This window comes from Biomphalaria glabrata, chromosome 3, assembly GCF_947242115.1.
Source record: "Biomphalaria glabrata chromosome 3, xgBioGlab47.1, whole genome shotgun sequence".
NCBI lineage: Eukaryota > Metazoa > Mollusca > Gastropoda > Planorbidae > Biomphalaria > Biomphalaria glabrata.
In genome coordinates, this window is record NC_074713.1 from 51,799,975 (window position 1) to 51,824,768 (window position 24,794).

A 24,794-nucleotide genomic window follows, 5' to 3' on the forward strand; every position below is an offset into this window, starting at 1 on the left:
TGAAATGAAAGCAATATATTTTATTTATAAATGAACATCGTGTACAAGGTGTACAATGGGGTAAACACTTCACTGTAGAAATTCATACATGTTGACACAGCAAGATTAACAACAGAATAGAAAAAAAATAATAATAATAAATACGAAATCAGATAAGTACTAATTCACTTCAAAAGAACAAAATAAAATAAAAATAAAGGTAAAATTTTTAAATGATAGTTATCAGGATGTTTTTAGATTTCTATAGATAGTTTTTAGATCATGTTTTGCAATAGAAGTTTTTTTTTTTTAACTCTTTCTCTCCGTAATTATTTACCACATTTTGGTGGAATCAACGCTGGTATCGTCAGTTAGGAGAGAAAGAGTTAAAGCAATATTGAGGTATGACCTAGTTTAAGGTGCAGATAGGGTAAACAATGCCTAATATTCTGAGGAGGCAGTTTCGATGGAACACAATGTAATATAGGCTTCTAGAATATGAAAAGTATAAACACATCTAAAAAAAAAAAAAATATTAGTTACCAATCAACTTTTATAACAATGCTTTTAAGTACTCAGCAAACAAAAATCGTGCAAAAAATACCAAAAGGCAACTGAACCTTTTTTTTCTGTTGCCTCACTGCAAGCAAGTATAACAAGGCTGTGGTAGTCAGTCTTGTTCATATGCACAGTCAGTGAAATATCTTCATAAAGCTCTTTCTCTCTTTATTTATATGTTTGATCCCATATTAAACATGTAGTTAAAAATACACAACTAATCTTTAAAAACAAAAACATCTACCTTAATGACAAGAATGAACCTAATGAGATATTAGTAATTAATAAATGTTGGACTCTATAATTGTCACCTATGCTTTGAAGAAAAAAAGATATGTCCAGAAGGATGTGTTTCTTACATTTGTAACAGCCTAGAACTGATACCGTATCCTAACCTTGATTGTACTATGATATCCAACTGTCACACTTTCAAAAAGAAATTTAATGTGTACAAATTTGCAATAGTATGAGTGCACTGCAACAAGAACAGAATAAGTTCTAGGTAAATGGTGCGATTTACAATGGAGCAATCATACTTTTTATTTACAAGTACTTATTTTTTTATTTCTTGTCAAGTATAAAATATATTACTACCTATAAATATTTTTGACTTAAAAAAAAATGTATATTTCTTAATTTTTGTTTAGTGCTTCCACTCCTCAACTGATCTAAAGGCTTTCAGTTCATTAGCATCATTACAGCGCACCCATTATAAACCAAGGAGGCAACAGCTGCAAATCAGATAGCCTAGCTCCTCAACTGATCTAAAGGCTTTCAGTTCATTAGTATCATTACAGCGCACCCATTATAAACCAAGGAGGCAACAGCTGCAAATCAGATAATCTGTGGCTAGTTCAAAATCAGTTTTGAAATTTAAAAAAATACTGAGACTTGATATGAAAAAACATATTTAAAAATGGCAATGTCATTATTCACGAGCTCATCTTATCTTATAATTTACAAACATTCTTTCAAAATGATTATGTGCTTACACTCATTGTACCCTGCCTGTCCATGCATAAATGTCAGTAGATGTCATAGTTGCTAATATTAAAATTTTGGCAAGAATGCACACACATGAACAATGCTAGCCTTAAAAAGAGAAAGTCTTCCTAAAGTATATATTTACAAAAATATCGTTAGCACTGGCGGCAGAAAATTACTACCTTGATGACATCCCATTATAGAGAGGAAGAGGTAGTTGACTTGATGATGAGCATTGACAAGACTTCTGCAGAATAAGGAATACCATTAAATGCAGAAAAAAAAAAAACATGTAATGACCATCAGAGAACAAGGCTGTAACTGTAGGATCAGAGGTGAAAAACTGACCAATGTCAAAAGCTTAGAATATCTTGGAAGTTTCATCTCGGGTGAAGGAAGCAGACCTGAATTGCTGACCAGTACTGGAAAGTCTACAGCATCAGTTGTGAAACTCAAGACCATTTGGAAAGATGAAGGCATGAACAAAGATAAGACAGACACTCCCTGGTCAAGTTGACATTCTTGTATACATGCAAATCTTGCATTCTAAATGCAGAATTAGAGAGAAAGATCTTAGCCATGGAATAGGATATTACATAAAGGATTCTAGGTATCAATTACAAAGACCTCATTACAAGTGTGGAAATTTGAAACAGGATCACAATGGTGGAACCCAATGATGACCTTCTGACCACTATAAAAAAAAAATGCAAGTTAAGACTATAAATAAAACCTCAGGGCTCACAAAAACTTTTCTGTAGGGAACAGTACCAGGAAAAAGAAGGCGAGGAAGACAGGGGAAGCGATGGGAGGACAACATTAAGGAATGGATAGGCCTATCTCTGGAAGAAACTATAATCCTGTCAAAAGACAGTTGTCAGATTAAGTGTGGTGCCCAATAGTCCAACAGACTAAGGGGCAGATGAATGTGATAAACATATTTTTATATATAAATGTCTTAAAGTGAGAGAAACTATGGAGAAAGATTAACATTTTTTTGTTCTTTAAAAAAAATTTAAACATCGTGAAGGCCAAACACGGGTGACATATATTTCAAGCCTGTCATGTGTCCTTACAAACCATTATTGATACAACACACATTTAAACATTATTTATTTCAAGCCTGTCATGTATCCTTGCAAACCATTATTGATACAACACACATTTAAACATTATTTATTTCAAGCCTGTCATGTATCCTTGCAAACCATTATTGATACAAACATACATTTAAACATTATTTATTTCAAGCCTGTCATGTATCCTTGCAAACCATTATTGATACAAACATACATTTAAACATTATTTATTTCAAGCCTGTCATGTATCCTTGCAAACCATTATTGATACAACATACATTTAAACATTATTTATTTCAAGCCTGTCATGTATCCTTGCAAACCATTATTGATACAACATACATTTAAACATTATTTATTTCAAGCCTGTCATGTATCCTTGCAAACCATTATTGATACAACATACATTTAAACATTATTTATTTCAAGCCTGTCATGTATCCTTGCAAACCATTATTGATACAACATACATTTAAACATTATTTATTTCAAGCCTGTCATGTATCCTTGCAAACCATTATTGATACAACATACATTTAAACATTAATTATTTCAAGCCTGTCATGTATCCTTGCAAACCATTATTGATACAACATACATTTAAACATTATTTATTTCAAGCCTGTCATGTATCCTTGCAAACCATTATTGATACAACATACATTTAAACATTATTTATTTCAAGCCTGTCATGTATCCTTGCAAACCATTATTGATACAACATACATTTAAACATTATTTATTTCAAGCCTGTCATGGATCCTTGCAAACCATAATTGATACAACATACATTTAAACATTATTTATTTCAAGCCTGTCATGTATCCTTGCAAACCATTATTGATACAAACATACATTTAAACATTATTTATTTCAAGCCTGTCATGTATCCTTGCAAACCATTATTGATACAACATACATTTAAACCTTATTTATTTCAAGCCTGTCATGTATCCTTGCAAACCATTATTGATACAACATACATTTAAACATTATTTATTTCAAGCCTGTCATGTATCCTTGCAAACCATTATTGATACAACATACATTTAAACCTTATTTATTTCAAGCCTGTCATGTATCCTTGCAAACCATTATTGATACAACATACATTTAAACATTATTTATTTCAAGCCTGTCATGTATCCTTGCAAACCATAATTGATACAACATACATTTAAACATTATTTATTTCAAGCCTGTCATGTATCCTTGCAAACCATTATTGATACAACATACATTTAAACATTATTTATTTCAAGCCTGTCATGTATCCTTGCAAACCATTATTGATACAAACATACATTTAAACATTATTTATTTCAAGCCTGTCATGTATCCTTGCAAACCATTATTGATACAACATACATTTAAACATTATTTATTTCAAGCCTGTCATGTATCCTTGCAAACCATTATTGATACAAACATACATTTAAACATTATTTATTTCAAGCCTGTCATGTATCCTTGCAAACCATTATTGATACAACATACATTTAAACATTATTTATTTCAAGCCTGTCATGTATCCTTGCAAACCATAATTGATACAACATACATTTAAACATTATTTATTTCAAGCCTGTCATGTATCCTTGCAAACCATAATTGATACAACATACATTTAAACAGTATTTATTTCAAGCCTGTCATGTATCCTTGCAAACCATAATTGATACAACATACATTTAAACAGTATTTATTTCAAGCCTGTCATGTATCCTTGCAAACCATTATTGATACAACATACATTTAAACAGTATTTATTTCAAGCCTGTCATGTATCCTTGCAAACCATTATTGATACAACATACATTTAAACATTATTTATTTCAAGCCTGTCATGTATCCTTGCAAACCATTATTGATACAACACACATTTAAACATTATTTATTTCAAGCCTGTCATGTATCCTTGCAAACCATTATTGATACAACATACATTTAAACATTATTTATTTCAAGCCTGTCATGTATCCTTGCAAACCATTATTGATACAACATACATTTAAACAGTATTTTCTCCCTCAGCCATAAAGCCTAAAACTCCACCATCTTTTCTACAAGTCACTCACTAGACCCTTACAAATACTGACATATTTGGCTAGAACTGACAGTGTAAAAGACCTTAATTATACAAAATAAAAAACAAATGACAATAACATGGCAGAATGCCAGAACTATAAAATATAAATTGCACATAAACATAAAAAAAGAGGCTTGACAACAACATACAACTTCAAAATATAAGTACAGTGCAGTAATCCTGCATATATAAATCCAATTTAGTGTAAACAAACGGAACATAAATGTTTATAGAGATGATAATGTGTTGGCGAGCCTCTCACTTGTGGGTCAATAACCTTGAACTAACGAATAAATCATCCTGAAAAGAAACAAAATGATTACTTAATACTTGAAGCATCATAAACACTTATAGGTCAGAGTCACTACTATTTTTTTTTATCTCTAATGTTAATATAAAATGACCAGTGTAACTTTGGTTCCTTTCCACTCCAAGAAACATTTGTTAGGTAGAGCCAAGAATGAAATTCAATCTTTTTTTTTTTATTATCTTTTTAACAACATTGGTGATGTCTTGGATATGTTGTTCTTAAGTCAGTGATGTCTTGGATATGTTGTTCTTACGTCAGTGATGTCTTGGATATGTTGTTCTTGAGTCAGTGATGTCTTGGATATATAGTTCTTGAGTCAGTGATGTCTTGGATATGTTGTTCTTAAGTTAGTCATGTCTTGGATATGTTGTTCTTGAGTCAGTGATGTCTTGGATATGTTGTTCTTGAGTCAGTGATGTCTTGGATATGTTGTTCTTAAGTCAGTCATGTCTTGGATATGTTGTTCTTGAGTCAGTGATGTCTTAGATATGTTGTTCTTGAGTCAGTGATGTCTTGGATATGTTGTTCTTGAGTCAGTGATGTCTTGGATATGTTGTTCTTGAGTCAGTGATGTCTTGGATATGTTGTTCTTAAGTCAGTCATGTCTTGGATATGTTGTTCTTAAGTCAGTCATGTCTTGGATATGTTGTTCTTGAGTCAGTCATGTCTTGAATGTGTAATTGAGTCTTCAATATGTCTTTGAGCGAATCGTGTTATATTGTGGATATGTCAATGAGCAAGCCCTGTCTTGGATAAGTTTTGTGTTTCATACACGAGAAAAAAATTATATTTCAGCGTTTAAAAAAGATCTATCTAACAATAAGCTACACTGTTTTAAAAGATAATGTTGTTGTTTTTTTGTGAGGATATACACTACTCAACAAATTAGGACAAATATAGATCATGCACTATTAAAAGCTTTTAATTTATAATAGCATTTTATCAAATATATAAACTAACTCTAGGCCAACCTTACCTATAGGCAGCCTACAAAGCAGTTGATTGTTTAGTGCAAGAAGAAACAAGGAAATGATAACAAAACAAAATGTACAAACCAGTAAAGATAAACAAAGAAGAAGATTAAGTGGAAGCCAAGCCGCACCAAACTTTCCCTCATGTATGTTTTCAAATGCTTCTGGTTGTGTATCTCTGTTGGGTCAAACACTCCAATATTTCCCGATGGTTTCTTCACATATCTGAGGAAAGACAGGTTACGTCAAATTCACTTGGGCCACACAGGAAAATATAGAAGATTTTAAAACAAAAATTTATGATTCAATAGAGCAACTCAAGATAAATTTTGCAGTTATGCAGATGTGCTGTGATTCAGTTACTTGTTAAAACTGGATCTTGTAAAAAATATTTGAAAAGTCCACAGAAGTCTAAAATTAAACTATGAACCTCATGTTTGTAGGTACCGCTTATTTCAATTTTTTTTTTAATTCATACAAACTATTACTCAATTTGATTCTTTTTTTTTTTTCAGATTGTTAATAAAGCCAACAGACACTTTTCTTGTTTTCTCAAAAATTTTATCATTGGACCAGAGCTTTTCAATAAACTATGAGTTCAGCTCTATGGTCTGGTTAGCAAAATCAATCCGATAGGAAAATACTGTTGTAAATGAAAACTAAAACACTCAACTTACTTGTAGACTAGCCAGAGACCCAATGGACTGTATATAAGAAACAATAACCAATGTCCACAGAGTAGTAACAAAAGTGAAAGAACATTATGACACAGTAACTCCAGGACTGTCCACTAGAAGAATCAAGCAATAGAAATATGAGTAAAATGTAAACATATTTAGGTGAAGGCTAATGGCCATAAGATTGAAAAAAAAAAAAAGAAGCTGCAACATGTCCTGTGTATTAAGAATATAATTAAGAAAAACAGACTGTGTTTAACTCTTTCTCTCCATAATTGTTTTTCTACGTTTCCACAGAATTCTTCATTTTGATCATTACTATTTCACTACCCTGTTATGATTAAGCTTCAATAACTTTGTTGTTTGTAATCAGAAAATGTTGTATTCAGTATAGAATTAAAGGGGAATGCATGCTCTTTTTATAAAACACAAAATAAATTTTATAACATTAAATATTAATTTAATTTAATGAGGTGAAATCAACGATGGTATCATCAATTAGGAGAGAAAGAGTTAAGTAAGTCAAAATATTCAGACACTTTGAGTATAACTACAGATACACTTTCCTAGAGTACACCTGCAGGTACTGTGTCTTAACAGGGAACTGCATCTACAGTGTCTATGACTATACACCCTCACACTGTGCCTGTGGCTGATTAGTCAAAGTCACATTGTGTTACAAAAAGCTAAAAGAGATAATGTAATTTATAGTACCGTAAGTCAAAGTTAGGTTTTTGTCGTACTTCCCTAGCTTTGCAATTGTCTGAGTTAGGCATTCAGTTCTTTGATGTGATTAATGTACAGCATACATCTAGTGTCTGATTTATAGTAACACTTTCTAGCTGACTTCACACCTTATCCCTATCAAAATGTGTGATGTTGTTTGAATTTATGTCTATCTAAAACCAGCTACAATATATTTAAAATAAGATATAAGCTCCATTTCAGTTAAATAAGAAGACTCAACTTCTACAATCAAAAAGCTTTAAGCTAATACCCTTCAGCTTTAAGGTTGAACATTTCAAAATGAATTGCTCATGTTTTGTTTATAGAGCATGAACCTGCGCTTGTTTTGTTACATGTTGTTCTATTACTCCTTTCTACAGGTTGTAATTGAATGAAAGTTTAGGAATTATGCTCGAAATACTGAGTGCATGATGAATGGGGAAACTTTTAAAAGGATGTTTTTTTTCCCTTTACAATTATACCCCAGAACTAAATGAAGTTTTTCATTCCCATTTAAATTTAAGTTATTAAAAAAATGTTCTTTCAAAAGTAATCTTTGATTCGTTTTCCTTGAACACAACTGAATTTTATGATCAGGTTAAAAATGGATTGAATGCAGTTTAACTAAAGATTTGTTTAAAAGTTGAACCTATCCTAGTTATGAATATTTACAGTTCAACTTGTCTTATGAATACTTACAAAGTTGAACCTATCCTAGTTATGAATATTTACACAGTTCAACTTGTCTTATGAATACTTACAAAGTTGAACCTATCCTAGTTATGAATATTTACACAGTTCAACTTGTCTTATGAATACTTACAATAATTACACAGTTCAAGTTGTCCAAGTTTTGACTACTTACATAGTTCAACCTGAACTAGTACTGACTACTTACATAGTTCAGCTTGAACTAGTACTGACTACTTACATAGTTCAACTTGAACTAGTACTGACTACTTACATAGTTCAACTTGAACTAGTACTGACTACTTACATAGTTCAGCTTGAACTAGTACTGACTACTTACATAGTTCAGCTTGAACTAGTACTGACTACTTACATAGTTCAACTTGAACTAGTACTGACTACTTACATAGTTCAGCTTGAACTAGTAATGAATACTTACATAGTTCAACTTGTCACAACATACTCTTGCATTTAAGTAATCACACTCCAAGTCAGAAAGAGTGATCACCTGCAGCACAAGTTAAGTTAAAATAAACTTTCCACTCTTCATCTTTTAACATCAATAAGTAACAATTTGTACATTTGTATTACATGCTGAGTAGCTGCCTGGTCAAGTAATATGTGCCTCAGACTTTTATTGCAATGGTGCTGAGGTCAAATCCTGCTTGCTGACATCTCTCCTGCCCTTTAGGAGGTTTGGACTAGGCGACAGTGGCAATGATGTAAAATTCTACATCCTAGACCAAGCCTCCAGCAGGACTATGGGGATGGGAGCAGGCAGGGTATGAACCTGGGCATTGACTGATTGATATATTAATACAACTGAAATACAAGCACAACCAGGCATTCATTCTAGTACTAGATTTTATTAGAATAGCTTGATGCTAAATCTAATCTAGAGATAGCAGATTTTTTTGTATAGATTACAAACGTTACTTCAAAAAAGGAAGATAATTACATCCTACCATTCTAGATCTATATATTATATAACTATTAAGAGTAAGTAATCATTACTGACGTGATCACAGTAATGAACATAAAGTAAAGCTCAACTTCTTCATTCTTGGCCTTAGAAGCCTAGATGGCCTACAGCAACAATCATAATATATAATTATAGATATTGTATCTAGATCTAGCCTAGTTGTTCTATTATTTATAATTATATTTATACTCTGAATCTGATTTATTTTATAGATTATAGAGATCTATTATTTATTAGTATTATGAATAACATTTAATTAACCCTAACCCTTTGAATTTGAACAATTAGAATGATTATAATGATGATTTATTAGTTAGATCAAATTCTAGATTTATATAATAATAATAGTATATTTATATTAACTATAGATATCTAGATCTATATATAATTAATATCTAGTAAAAATCTAGTTGTAAGTTGGCATAGCCATAGTATCTAGTTTACACAAATTACAATGATTATGAATATGATTATAAATCATTTGAATGATCATAATCATTCATCAGGATCAAATTAATATCAATCTTAAAGTTAATTCTTATCAATCTTATCTTACTACTAGAATACTAGATCTAGACTAGTACTACTACTAAGAGGACTAAGTACTAGTAGTTAGTAGATCTAATTATCTATAGATTCTCTAGTAGTTTTAGTTTTAACAGTAGTTTAGTAACTGATATTAATTATTACTATTATAATTATTATTTAGTAACCTAGTAGCTCAGTAGATTATTATTGATTATAATAAATAATTATTATATATTTTTTTAATAATTAAATATACATCTAGATCTAGATCTAATTATATGATTAAAATAAAAATTATATCTCTAGATCTATATAAACTATATATACCCTAACTATAATAGTATATAATGATAATATAATCTAGTATATTATTTAACCTAATTTATTATAATTATTATATAATATTATAATAAAATATATATAAATAATATAATATTAATTATTAATTCAATTAATTGTGACAATAATTCAAAATAATTGTCTTAGACTCTTAGTCATTGTGTAGGATACAAAATAAACTGCAAGAAGCAAAAGCGCTGCTTCATCCAATAATGAAAATATGAAGAGAAGCCCATCAGGACCCATGATGTATTTCAATGTTTGACTGAACAAAGATCTACTTTACTAGGGTAATCGTTTCTAAAGACTTAAGAGGCCCAGATACCTAGATCTAGATGATTTATACCGGCCACCATGTTGTTTTTAAAGCATATTGATCTCCCTTATTTATATTGAACTTTTAATAACTTTTTTAAAAGAGAGTTCTTATGCTGTCAGCTTATTCTAGATTCTAGACTAAACTAGAGAGTTAAGAACTTAAGAGAGATCAAGATTCTACTATATAATAATGGGCTCACGTAATAAAAATGCAGAAGACTTCTTTGCCAATATGCCGAATCCAGATGCTATATTTCAGTCATGGTGGCCTTTTATTATAGCTGGAACTGTTGGTACAATTTATGGAGTTCGGTAAGTAGATGATACTAGATCTGTTAGTGTTAGATTACTAGATCTAGAATCTAGTAATAGTTTAAATAGTGTTACAATCTGTATTGACTCAGAATGACTGTATCAGAATCAGTTTCAATCAGTGTATCACTAGATTCTAGATCTAGAATCTAGACTATCTGGTGTTACTTAAGTTACCTAACCCAGAGCTCTACGGTCTAAGTCCTAAGTTCTTAAAATGTCAAGTAACGTTAAAGAATCAGCATGAGTGATATGACTCATTGACTGTGATTATATAGAATAGCTTGCCTTGAGTCAGAATAGGCAGTTAGAGACACTTCAGGACAGAAGAATAAAATGTAAAGTAGCTACTAGCTAGTATAGAAGATAATAATCATAATATTAATATAGAATATAGAATTTTATAATCTAGATTCTAGATATATTTTTCTAGATCTATTCTATAATAAATTTAAATACTAAACTAAACTAAACCAGAACTTACAAATAGAAAAACAAAACCTAATAATAGTAATAAAATACTCAGAAGGATAGAGGCAGATTTCTTGTTCCGTACATGCTAGAACAAATTTGTACAAGTGCTCCTTCTTCCCTAGTGCCATTAGAGAATGGAATCATTTGGAATGGGTTGCCTGAAACAGCCAGGAAAACCATTGACTTAGCAGAGTTTTTTTTATTAACATGCATGACTAAATTAACACATGAAATGCATAGAATGTAATTATCTTCTTTTTTGAAGTAATATCTATATTATATACACAGATTTTAAGTTTTATTTTCAATTTTGTGATGATTTAGTATTTTAGATCATAATATATATGATATAGTGTTACTATTGATTTCCTTGGTTCGAGGTTTCCCTATCAATGATACTCAAGGCTGATAGACAACTGCACAAACATGACAATGCTCATGGAAACAAGGTGCATATATATGCGACTCAAGGCAATCAATCTACTACTAATCAACATTCTTAGTTATTTTTTTTAGAAAATTGTTAAACTTCAACGTTTAAGTAATGCTGATGGGATGGCCGCAAAAACCTTTTTGTGAATAACATCTGACATCTGTATTCAGAATTGTTTTCAAATTTGAATATCAGTCACTATTCATGTTTTTTTTTAATATTACCACTATATTAACATTACTAGAATATAAACCCTTTTTACCACCTTTAGCTGCCAGGTAACACTAACATAGTAAGGGCGTACCATAGAGCTTGCAAAACAAAGTCTATGTCACTTGCCAAAAAAATGTTTGATTGGAGTTTGTCCAAAGATGTCACTTGAAGTCAAGCGGTCACAGAGGTCCATGGTTTGTGCCCTGGTCGGAACTTTACTTATTTTGGCATATATGACTTTTTTTTTGGAGGCACAGTGGCTGAGTGGTAAAGTGGTTGGCTTCCAAACCAAAGGTCCCAGCTTCAAATCCTGAAGACTAGGATTTTTAGGGCGCCTCTGAATACAACCAGTTCTAATGTGTACCTGACAGTAGTTGGGGAAAAGACAAAGGCAGTTGGTCATTCTTTAACCCTGGGCCACAGAAACAGATGACTTTTACATCATTTGCCTATATTCTGAGCAGCTTTGTTTATCTGCTCCCATGTCATTCCAGTTATATCAGCTAGATGCTGATGACTGACCTCCTCCAGGTTTGTTTAACCCTGCCCTCTCTCCCTGTGGATTCCAGTCCAGTGCCTGCCTTGCAACATTAATTGTTGGTATGTCCTAACTAGGTGTGTACCAAATGTTCTGCCATTTTTCTCTCTATACAACTGTACCCGAATATCACTGCAAGATAGTTGGCCAGATAGTAATAAGTACACCTTGTACCTATTTAATATGTATAAAGTGGACCGCGTTCCATTAATATCTGTTATAGAATGTATTAACATTTATATTTAAAACATAATAATGTGCTTAAAAATAGGGCCTATATCTATATGAAAATGCACTAAACATCTTTTGTTATAAAGGCAAGGCTTAAATATAAATAGAAATGAAACTTTACATTATACATTTGCTTTACATACAGAGCAGCAGAGGCTGGCACATTTGTTCACTTTGTTTGTCTTGGCTTTTGAGTGGGTTAGTTAACATGTTAAGATGTTATATTTCTTGATTATGTCATGCTCACCAGTAGAAATTGTCATGTAGAGTTGTGCAAAAGCACTTGGAACCCTAAGGCCAGCAAAAGCAAACAGAGGTCCCTTCTACCGGCCTGAAATGAATGATGTACACCATTCTGTCTGATGGGGGGGGGTGAGACTCAAGGTTAAACTCTAGCTCACCGGACATCTTTCCAGCTGTGCGGATATATCTCCAGATGTAGAGATGAACAACTTCCACCCCCTTTTTACTTGTTTAGTCCATCACATTGAATTCATTGATAGACAGTGACCACAAGTCAAATTCAAAGGACGTAGGCTTAATGTCAGCATATTGACACTATCTAGAGGTCTCACCTTACGAGGGAACTGAGTTTGTTTACTTGGTAGCAAATCTTAATTAGGGGCTAGACTTCAAGCCACACCTCTACTCTGGTAACTGGATAATGAGTTTTCTTATTTGGAGAAAAATTTCAATCACATGGCTGGACTACATGCTACACCTCCACATGAGTGCCAAGTTTGCTTACTTGGATATAAATCTCAATTAGGAAGCTGGACTACATGCCACACCTCTACATGAGTGCCAAGTTTGCTTACTTGGATGTAAATCTCAATTAGGAAGCTGGACTACATGCCACACCTCTACATGAGTGCCAAGTTTGCTTACTTGGATGTAAATCTCAATTAGGAAGCTGGACTACATGCCACACCTCTACATGAGTGCCAAGTTTGCTTACTTGGATATAAATCTCAATTAGGAAGCTGGACTACATGCCACACCTCTACATGAGTGCCAAGTTTGCTTACTTGGATGTAAATCTCAATTAGGATGCTGGACTACATGCCACACCTCTACATGAGTGCCAAGTTTGCTTACTTGGATATAAATCTCAATTAGGAAGCTGGACTACATGCCACACCTCTACACGAGTGCCAAGTTTGATTACTTTGATGTAAATCTCAATTAGGAAGCTGGACTACATGCCACACCTCTACATGAGTGCCAAGTTTGCTTACTTTGATGTAAATCTCAATTAGGAAGCTGGACTACATGCCACACCTCTACATGAGTGCCAAGTTTGCTTACTTGGATGTAAATCTCAATTAGGAAGCTGGACTACATGCCACACCTCTACATGAGTGCCAAATTTGCTTACTTGGATATAAATCTCAATTAGGAAGCTGGACTACATGCCACACCTCTACATGAGTGCCAAGTTTGCTTACTTGGATGTAAATCTCAATTAGGAAGCTGGACTACATGCCACACCTCTACATGAGTGCCAAGTTTGCTTACTTGGATATAAATCTCAATTAGGAAGCTGGACTACATGCCACATCTCTACATGAGTGCCAAGTTTGCTTACTTGGATGTAAATCTCAATTAGGAAGCTGGACTACATGCCACATCTCTACATGAGTGCCAAGTTTGCTTACTTGGATGTAAATCTCAATTAGGAAGCTGGACTAAGGAACACACACCTAAATGAGTGACCTTTTGACCCCAGAATACAAACCGCAAGATTTCATAACCTAGTAACCCAATAACTAATTATTTTGTAGATAAAAGTAAAAGGTCAGATTTGTGTATATTAGCATAAAAGACAGGACCAGGGCTATCTTTAAAGAGAGAGCTTAACACCACATACTCCTTATTTTATTTATTAAGTCCTTGACACTCAATTCATTGATAGACATTGACCATTTTTAAGCCAGAATGATATAAACACAACATGCTAAGACAGCATACTGACACTAAATAATACTTTTCCTAACGTGTTAACTTGAATATTGCTCCTGCATTAAGTGTCTTGGTGTATAACAATATTGTTAATAATTTGGGAGTGTCAAGTAACTCCTCATTTTTTCTTTTCTTTTTTTTTTTACTTATGATGTGTCACTATGTATCAGGCCAGGACACCCATAAGCCTATTACTGTGCCCTTTTGTTACAGTTACAAAAACCATGATATAATCAGTAATAATTAAGAAAGATGTTTCTTACATATGTTCTTGCACAATAAAATAAAACAAAGATGTGCATGTGTGTGTGTATTTTTTGCCTTGTTTTAAAACCCTTAGAAAGAAAGCTACTTTCATTTTTTAATTCTATTGACCTATTATATAACAGAAAGCCTCATAGTAAAGTTTAAAATTGCATAAAAGAAATGGATCTACATCATTGCATTTAGATCTAGCAACCAAAGAAAACACTATGCTGGAGTGTACGGGTATAACAGATCAACATGCTTGACTGACCATACCATGTGTTGTTTCCTTGCTTATCCACTCAACACTATTGCATATGCCAAGGGGGAAAAAATGTGTGATGGTCAACACCATCAACTATACACATTAAACTAACACAACATGTGTAGGCCCACTACGTCTATCTGACCAGGTTGTTAAAATCAGTCTGACAGTCTTTTATTTTTTTGGGTAGGGAGGGAGGGGGTGATTTTTTTTCTTCTAGAGTTGTTTTTCCTAATGCTCTAAGATCTATATAACTGTAGATCTAAAGATTGACTGCAATTTAATCTATGCTTCGGCATCATGTAAGGTTGAAACTATAAATAGGACTAGGTATACTTGATGTTCCCGCTGTTAATGAAATATTGTTTGCCACAAAGGAATTAATCTAACACAATAAATATTGACCTACAGCGCTTCAGATTCCAACTATTAACTAACAACTACTGTCACTTTTAAGCCCTTAAGGCTAGAACCAGAAGTGGTCCTTGGTCTTTAAATTACAAGCCTGATGACCAGTTGCAGGTCTAAAAATTCATAACCACATACACCCACCCACTATACAACCCAGATTGTACGTTTGAGAGATTTACATTAGTAACTATCTTCTTATCTTACATAATACAGACATTACTTCAAAAAAGAAGACTAGTTAAATATACATTCACAGATTTATCAATGGCCATGCCATAAACCCCCTTTATAGTTGGTGGCCTTGTACATACATGCAAACACACACACTCATGTTAAACATTAGTTTATGATAGGCCTACTGTTAATAAATACTGTTAAGCTTTAATTCATCAATCAACAGTTTTAAACAATAAGGCAAATAAAAAAAACAAATTAATAGGAATATAGGTATGTTATTTAACAGTTTTGGAAAATGTTCAGCAACAGAAGCAATTACAAGTGCTTCCGCTGAATATCATAATTTACTCTCTGGCTCCGTCAGAATATCAAAAAGTGCTATCTGGTACACCCCCAGTCCTAACCAGATCCATTTTCTCTTTTTGATGTTTTGGGCTATGGGTTTCTTCTTGGTTCTCTTCACAAGCTGACTTAAGATATCTTTTGGCCTCATTTAATTCCTAGTATGAGCACATTTTTAGTTCCCTATGAACTCAATGATGACTACAAAGTCCAATTCTTGCTTTAAAAAGTCAGTCACATGCATGTATCCTCCATATGCAACTGTTGGTGAAGGTATGAGTTTTTTTTCATATTTGTTTTTGTGACTCTCCATGTTTTGGAACCATTCAGAAGAACCAACTTAATGTTAGTGTTAAAATATGGATCTTGTTCTGTAACTGTGGCGCAAGATTGCTTGAAGAGTTGTAAAGGCAAACCACCATCTTTACACTCCCTACTTCCCTACAGGCCATCTACTTCCCAGGTAGGTGAAATGGTCCATAGTGAGGATGTTTTCTCCCTGTAGTACTATTAGGCTTTCTTGTTTGTTGTTGATAGTCATAACTTCAGTTTTCTTATCTTATCTTATACAATACAGACATTACTTCATAAAAGAAGATGATTACGTCCTACACGTCATGCATTTAGTCATGCATATTAACCAATGACTTAAATTCTGCCAAGTCACTGGTTTTCCTGGCTAGTTCAGGCAACCCATTCCATGCTCTAATAGCACTAGGGAAGAAGGAGTATTTGTACAAATTTGTCCTAGCATATGGGACGAGGAATGTGCCTTCATTGTTGATCAGTAGTCCAGTCTTTGTTGCTTCTTCTGTGAGGTGGATCAATTAGGCCTGAGGATAGTGTTGTGTATTGGAGAGGCGGCAGATGTCATCATCAAACTCCAAATCTTCCAGGTGTTCCATATGCCATTTTTGTTGTCAAAGACTGTCTTTCTCATGACCCCATCAATGACCATCAAAAATATTATTTTGCCTTTTATATATATTTCCTTTATTTTGACATAATTAATTCCATAATTTTTCTCTCATTCAATAAAACATTGTTATCTATTGCTGCTATTTTATATGTAACATCATTCATTGTTTCAATACGTAACTTCACATGTGTATGTTAATCTTCTTATACTCATCTGTAGGCAGTGGGTTAGAGGACCAAAATGTATCGGTGGATCCAGAATGAAGGGAAAAACTATTATTGTAACTGGAGCGAATGGTGGGATTGGTAAAGAAATAGCCTTGCAGCTTGCTCACAGAGGTATTGTTTGTTCTGAAATGCAAGAAGAGATTTTTAAAAAACAAAAAGACTAGAAAGAAATATTAACAGTTGAATTTACCACAAAGTGAATGTTTACTGTTAATGTTATTATTGAAACATCCTAAATTTCAATTTCAAGACACTCAGAGACAGAAGATTTAAAAGTGGATTAGAAATAATACATAAACATCAAGCCATACGTAAACATCAAGCCATACATAAACATCAAGCCATACATAAACATCAAGCCATACGTAAACATCAAGTCATACGTAAACATCAAGCCATACGTAAACATCAAGCCATACGTAAACATCAAGCATACGTAAACATCAAGCCATACGTAAACATCAAGCCATACATAAACATCAAGCCATACATAAACATCAAGCCATACGTAAACATCTAGCCATACGTAAACATCTAGCCATACGTAAACATCTAGCCATACGTAAACAGAACTTTATAAAATACTTAGACGTTCAGACATAGAAATGTAACAAATAACTTGTCTGTGTGGGGGGGCTGGGGTGGTTTTCATTATTCTTGATTGCTTTTCATTTTCACAGGTGGCAAGGTCATCATGGCCTGTAGAGATGCTGTAGAGGGCAAGAAAGCTGCTGAGTTTGTGCGGAAGGAAACAGAAAATATGGATGTTTACTTTATGAAACTGGACTTGAACTCTTTTAAATCTATCCGAGAATTTGTGGAGAAATTCAAGAAAAGTAATTATTTTTCAATATGAATAACAGAAAGTAGAGAGATGATGATAAGTTAGGATATAAGACCGTGATACAACTTAACTAGGATTCTTACCTGAGCACTGGACTAGTCGCTGAATTCACCTTGAACTGTCCGTTAGTCTCTTCAATCATCTCTATCCATTCCTCTCTGACTTTTTGGCCAAGATCAGTCGTTTTCATTGACAGGTCATCTATTCTTTGATATTTTCTTTCCCGCCATTTTTTGTTTGTCTGTCTCTCCTTCTTTTACCTGGTTACTGTTTCCTGACGTTCTTTATGAGCTTTAAGTATCTTGTTATATGGCCATACAGTCTTAGCTTGCATTTTGTAAAACGGTAATCATGGGGCCCAATCACCATTTTGATTTCTTCTAGGTGATACCCAGGATCCTTCTATAGCATCTTGATTCCATGGCTAGGATCCTCCTCTGTAATTCTGCAGTTAGATTCCAAGATTCGCAAGTGTCATAAAGGAGCATGTCTAATTTGTTTTGCTTAAAGTGGATATCTAGCTTTAGTCAAGGAAACTCAGCTGGTCTCTTTCGTGGACATCATAAAATCTTACCCTGAGACATTGTAAACATCAGCTTTATTTGTTCTATTAGCCACATCAGACATAATTAATGAGCAACTTACAATAGATTTATATCTCGGTTGTTGTTGTTTTTTTCAAACTGTCATAACAAAAACGTATTAATGGCATATGTTTGTTTGTGGGCAGGGAGGAGAACAAGGGTGTTACTTGATGTTTACCTGTGTAAACCAATCTTCTATTTCAGAGGAGAGCAATCTGCACCTTCTCATCAATAATGCTGGTGTGATGATGTGTCCACAGGAAAAGACAGAAGATGGTTTTGATGTTCAATTTCAAACAAATTATCTTGGTAAGTATTTAGACTAAAGGCTCCTTCTGCAATGAATAAAACAACTTTACATATAAATAAAATGACTAGGCTATTTTTGTGTCTTTTATGTTCTTTTTAGTTTGCTATGTTTTTGAACAAATTACCTTTATAACATTACATATTATATTTCAATAGATAAAGTAATATATATATAAATATATTACCAGATTCATGGTGCTAACAAAATGCCAATCTTTCATCTATTAATTATTGTTTTCATTATTAATAAACTACAAGCCTTTATATAGAACATTTATCTACATGTTCCTAGCATATTATTCATTGAATTATAAAGAGTGAGACACTTATAAATAATATTATTAGCAACTCTCTAATAATCCAGACAGTCAGTCTGTCATGAATGTTCCTCTTCTACTGGTCACTAAGGTCAGACAGTATACACACACCTGTATGTCTGTCATCAATACTGTAACATCCTCATTATAATGTTGTTGTTTTTTTTTTTTGTTATCTTGATAAAGCTTTTCATTTTATTTACTTGTCTGGTACCCACAGGACCATTTCTGTTGACGGAGCTTCTCTTGGATATTCTTAAAGCCTCTGCACCAAGTCGTATCATCAACACGACCGCTTCCGCCCACAATCTAGGGGACATCAACTTTGATGACATCAACCTAGAGAAGAAACAGTACAGCCTCGGGGATGTCTATGCCCAGAGCAAGCTGGCAGTTGTCTTACACACATTCCAACTGGCTGAGAGATTGAAAGGTAGGTCACATTTATAAAAATAGGCCAGGGTATTAAAAGATATACTGCACATAACAGCACATAACTGCACAATACATAACAGCACATAACTGCACAATACATAAAGACGCACATTGCCATTGGTTGAGAGGTTCAATGGTGTACTGCACAAAATGGTTAGCAAAAAACTTAAACCGGCTATTTTTTTTATTCATATTTGAGCAAAACATTTAATTGGAGGATGCGATGAAACACTCCATAAAATGTCTTGTGAATACAATTTTAAGAATTTAAAGAAAAAAAAACTTCAAATTTCAAATTTAGATCTGGCATATTATTTTTTTAGGAAGCTAATCATCCATTTTGATAGTCTTTATGCTAATTTAAGTTTTGAGAGTTGTTTTGTTTTTCTCTTTTTTTTTCCAGATACTAAAGTAACTTGTAATGTGGTCAACCCTGGCATCTGTAACACTGACATCTATCGCTACCTACCTTTAAAGTCTAAGAAATTCATCAGAGTCAGCTTTGCTCCATTCATGTGGTTTTTGATGAAGTATCCAGAAGATGGTGCCCAGATCAGCATTTATTTGTCTACAGCAGATGAATTAGCAGAAACATCTGGAAAACATTTCAAGTAAATTCACTCTCTTATTATATTTATTGTATACTCGGATATGTTATGAAATGGGGTGGCTGAGTTAAAATGCACTCAGCTGTCCTGATTAAGAGGCTCAAATTTTATTTCCACTAGAAGCTAACTACAAAATACTGTACCCCCCTTTTTTTACCATCGACATGCTGTTATTTTTACTTTATATTGTGTATACATGTAATATCAAATACCACATCATTTTTTTTGTTCTTTTAATTTCAAAACTATTGAAATACCATAGCAATTTTTCTATTTTTTTTTAATGGCTTTTTAATGTAAATGTCCTTTTCCCTAAGGTTTTTAAGTTAAGCTTAGCTATTTCTAATGTTTACTTGAAGATGAATCTGCTTTTACTATGTAGATACGTCTACTGACATTCATAGTCCCACACAATAAATAATTTTAAAAATGGATAAAGCTTCTTATAACTTCTCATGCATGCATTCCCAATTATAGTCGAACATCTCTAATAACTCTTATTGTCTAAAGAGGTCTTACTTTAGTCATGACCTAGTCTTTCTTAATGTCACTAAATCTCTAAAATATTATGTGAGCCATGTTGTTAATAAAATTGTGGAATAAATAATTTACTTTAAAACAAAAAAATTTTCCTAAACTATTAGCATGACAATTTTGTTTAAGTACTAATATACAATTCCCTATCAATTTATTGATGAATCACTTCTTACTTAAATGTAATAATGGCAATGCCTTTGATTCCGAAGATTAAGGACGAGTGCAGTGTTTCACAAACCCAAACCCAGTTGTGACCTGAATGTTTTTCCGCATCTCGTGCAGACGAAGCTGTTTAATCATCTTCTGCACCTGTCCTCAATAAGGACTTTTTTTGGAGTCTCAAATGTGTGAGCACTCTGTTTCTTTCAGAGGCCATCTGCTGCCAGCTACTTTCCTCTATGCCACTTGTTATGCTGTCCTCCCTAAAGTTCACCAAAGATCTCCTTTGGCTTGCAGTTGTCTCCCATGAAGGATGTATATATTCTACGGGATTATATATAAAATGTGGCATATATTCAAATATTTAACAAAGATCTTAGATCTTTCTATGTTATTTCTTTGCTTGTTGATATTTGAAGTAAGAAATAAACAATTTTAAAATAAAATGAAAAAATAAAACAAAACAGTTTAATGATATGTGCATCAATTAAAGAGGGTTTGATTCACCTTTTTTTTACTAACTCAAATGGCCCAGTCATTACAATCAAACTAAATTTTGATTTAAGAGTTTTATGTCTTGCTTCTATGCTTTAGTTGATAGTTGCAATTTCACAATGCGTATAACAATTATGATAATTCAACATACAATTTATTTGGTAATGAATTGATTATGACTTTTTTTACATAATATAGTACACCTTTCAGACCTTTCAATCTATATGGAAAATGATGGAAAGGTCATCTGTTTTTTTCTATTTCAAATGGTTAACAAGAGTGTCTTGTGGCCAGCATTATGATCAACTGCCTTTATTTTCCCCAACTATTGTCGGGTACATGTTAGAGTTGGGTGTACTCAGGGGCGTCCTAAAAATCACACATCAAAATCCCAGTCTGCGATATTCGTACCCAGAACCCCTCTGTTCAGGAGCCAAGCGCTTTACCACTCAGCCACCATGCCCCATGTGATATCTTTTAGGTACTCTCGAATAAGACAAAAGTTGATATACATTGTATTGTTTCAGAGATGCCAAAGAACAGCCTCTGAGTGGCAAGTGTTTAGACAAGCTTCTCCAGGAGCAACTCTACAGGGCATCATTGAAATGGATTGAGCAATCCAAAGAATCTCAGATTGAAAACACAAAAGCTGATGACGTAGACAATAGTCACTCCAAGAAGTCCGAAACTAAATCCAAGACCGATTCCAGCATGGAGAGAGTACAGTTATAAGACAGCCTCTTTCGGGCATCGTTCAACCAAAGTAGATCATGATTCCAGCATGGAGAGAGTACAGTTATAAGACAGCCTCTTTCGGGCATCGTTCAACCAATGTAGATACTGATTCCAGCATGTAGTGATTTTGCAGCCTCTCTGGGGTTTAGACCAGAATAGATTAATTAGGTGTTTATGTATGTATGTATGTTTTCATTTTACCTGCATGATAGTGTTGGATGTTCATATAGTATGTTTCTTATTTTCTTCAGTAAACTGTTCTTACCATTGCCCCAATCTCATAGTGTCAACTCAAATTGATCAAAATTGTGTCAATTATAGCTTTGGATTGAATGCCATCATAGAGTTTAGAAAGTTGAGTCAGTCTTCAAATGTTTTGTTTGTTTCTTTGTTTGCATCAGATTTAAAACAATCAACTGTGATATGTAATTATTTCAACTGCCCTATCTGCATGGTAAATATAGAGCTGAGTGATATTGGACCCTCCTTAACTATCTTTCAGCTTCTCAACACAGTTTTTTTTTCTCTACACAATAAAGAGAAGGAGGAACAACTTTTAAAACTGTACACAGTCCATTAATAGCATCATTTATTGCATAATTCTCATTAATCTTTAAACTCGTAGACAAGCCTTATTATTATTTATTGGCATTTACACATTTTTTTGGCATCATTCTACTCTTTATGTAATCAGTACAAATCAATTTTGCTTTAGTTTAGTCCTCTTGTTTTGTTTTGCTTAAAAATATTTGGAGACCTCAGCCAACAATCAAAAGTATAAAGCATTGTATCCTTAGTTAGACGTTTGCAACTGAGATATATTCCATTTTATTTAATAGTAATAGCCCACCATATATAGGCTTACCAGATTAATGACAATTTGTCTTTTTTTTTCTTTAAGTTAAAGACATTTCAACTTACTTTGTAATAATTATGTATCAAGAAACAAAATCTCAGTGGTATTGTTTAACAAGTCATTACATGTTTTAAGACGAGCTACATCCCACAATCATTTAAACAAATATAAAGCTTGACATTCTGTAGTAGTGTGATAGATAATAGTAATTTAAGTTTCAACTCACTAAATGGTATCAATGTTGTATTGAATGTTATGTAACTAGATTGTTCTTGTGTTATTAAATTACAGGGTGTTGTACAAAGTTTGTAGTCAATTCGTTGAATCACTCGTTGATGTTACCTGGTTTTAAAACAGCTAAAGATAAACTTTGGAATGAGTCCATGCTTTTCATGTGTACATTCTGACATTCCAGTGTGTTTCATTGTTAATCATCATCTGGAAAAATTAAGAAATTGAAACAAATTTTGGTATTTTTTTCAGAAGTGGTTCAGCTCAAATATTAAATGTATTGATTCATTTTCCTATGCATTTACCTAAATGTTCACATTATAAGATTGATTGAATAAATGTAATCTTTGAAAAATCTGTTACATGATGCATGGGTGTGTTGGGTCTTATATCAACTTGAGATAATGTGTCCCATCGAGTTAAAAATGCTGTTGCTTTTAAAGAAGTATAGACATTTCATTTATAAAATGTATGGTACTTTATCTTGAAAAAATAATCAAAAGTATATTTCTCTAAATTGCTAGGTTTCATTTTTGTTTTTATGCTAATTTCAAAGTGATGAATTACTTATTTTCATTTTATCATAAACATCTCTGTTAGAAAAATAACTTCAAGTGTTTATAGTTTTTATTGGTTCTGCTCTCTCTCAGGGTTTTTTTAAAGTTATCATTTGACTAGTTATTCTAATCTTATCATTTTCCCTATTATACCCAAACAGTAGTGAGCACAAAAACACCACATTCTTTTTGAATGCCATCAGTCAGCCATCCATAATCCTAACTCATTTTTAAAGATTTCTTTATTAAGGACAATTTTAATGCACTGATTATGATGTGATGAACCTACTCTGGATACTTCTGCATTTATAACAAATATTCAATGTATACAAAAAGGAATTATGTTCTTAATCATTCAAACCAAACTTTGAGCTATACAGCTGTAAATAAATTTTTATAGGTGTGTGTGTAAAGATAACAAGATCTAAATATTTCATTTACACTTGGCATTTATTATGTCACTATTGTTCAATGCTAAACTTAGTGATTTTTTCTTGTGTTTTACATTTATGAAGAGTTTATCTTGTTGCATGTTTCTTTATATCAGAATTCTAAAAGCAATACAATTTGTATCAATGTGTAATCGGATGTTTGCTTGGGCTGGAAATGCATGTTAAATTTAAACCTATACGTATAATTGTATGTTGGGTATCATCTCAAAGCAGTGGCTGTTAATCAATATATTTGATGTCCTCAGTGTACCAGTATATTCTCTCTATTGCTCTGTTGATTATGTTATTCTATCCAAAGATTCAATGTACATACAGCCCTTTTGTTTTTAAGTACAAGAAGAAAAGCATTGTGGACAATAATTAGAACAAAATCCCAACTCCATTTCTATTTTGATCATCTTTGTTCCAAATTTGACTCATTTGAAAGCAATGCAGTGGCAATCAAAGGTTAACTTGATATTCAAGATCTTTATGGGCTGATTTGTGTATATCTTGCCTATAGTTTCCATGTTTTTAACTATGAACTACATTTCTTTTATGAATGAAAAACTGCTGACCTTATTTATTTCAAAACTGCCATTACAGTCTGAATTTTTTTTTTTTTAAGTGTTCTTTTCTTACCTATACATTATTATTCAGCTCTTGTATTTCCATTAAATATTTGTTTATTAAAAAAAAAAGGACACTTCAGCGGA

General features: G+C 32.8%; 2 protein-coding genes across 2 annotated transcripts; one reads left to right on the forward strand and one right to left on the reverse strand.

Annotated features, from left to right (window-relative positions):
- On the reverse strand, positions 1-10,281 carry LOC106057222 (protein cornichon homolog 4-like). The gene is made up of 5 exons (XM_013214334.2): positions 10,084-10,281; positions 8,503-8,571; positions 6,648-6,760; positions 6,055-6,195; positions 1-4,989 (listed from the first exon to the last, which is right to left on the reverse strand). The coding sequence occupies exons 1-5, from the start codon at positions 10,156-10,158 to the stop codon at positions 4,959-4,961; spliced, it is 429 nt and encodes a 142-aa protein (XP_013069788.1). The 5' UTR covers positions 10,159-10,281; the 3' UTR covers positions 1-4,958.
- Positions 10,282-10,341: 60 nt separating this feature from the next.
- On the forward strand, positions 10,342-24,789 carry LOC106057224 (retinol dehydrogenase 13-like). The gene is made up of 7 exons (XM_013214338.2): positions 10,342-10,542; positions 16,973-17,091; positions 17,661-17,816; positions 18,613-18,717; positions 19,255-19,467; positions 19,873-20,080; positions 21,796-24,789. The coding sequence occupies exons 1-7, from the start codon at positions 10,421-10,423 to the stop codon at positions 21,998-22,000; spliced, it is 1,128 nt and encodes a 375-aa protein (XP_013069792.1). The 5' UTR covers positions 10,342-10,420; the 3' UTR covers positions 22,001-24,789.
- Positions 24,790-24,794: the final 5 nt, after the last annotated feature.

Excerpts from the sequence above, each read along its gene's own strand:
- LOC106057222 (XM_013214334.2), bottom strand. The coding sequence starts at position 10,158 with ATGGGTCCTGATGGGCTTCTCTTCATATTTTCATTATTGGATGAAGCA. Across the intron at positions 6,761-8,502 it reads GTTGTGACAAGTTGAACTAT|TGGACAGTCCTGGAGTTACT; the intron begins GTAAGTATTCAT and ends TGATTCTTCTAG. Across the intron at positions 4,990-6,054 it reads TTCTTTGTTTATCTTTACTG|GATGATTTATTCGTTAGTTC; the intron begins GTTTGTACATTT and ends GTTTCTTTTCAG.
- LOC106057224 (XM_013214338.2), top strand. The coding sequence starts at position 10,421 with ATGGGCTCACGTAATAAAAATGCAGAAGACTTCTTTGCCAATATGCCG. Across the intron at positions 10,543-16,972 it reads GGTACAATTTATGGAGTTCG|GCAGTGGGTTAGAGGACCAA; the intron begins GTAAGTAGATGA and ends ACTCATCTGTAG. Across the intron at positions 19,468-19,872 it reads ACTGGCTGAGAGATTGAAAG|ATACTAAAGTAACTTGTAAT; the intron begins GTAGGTCACATT and ends TTTTTTTTCCAG.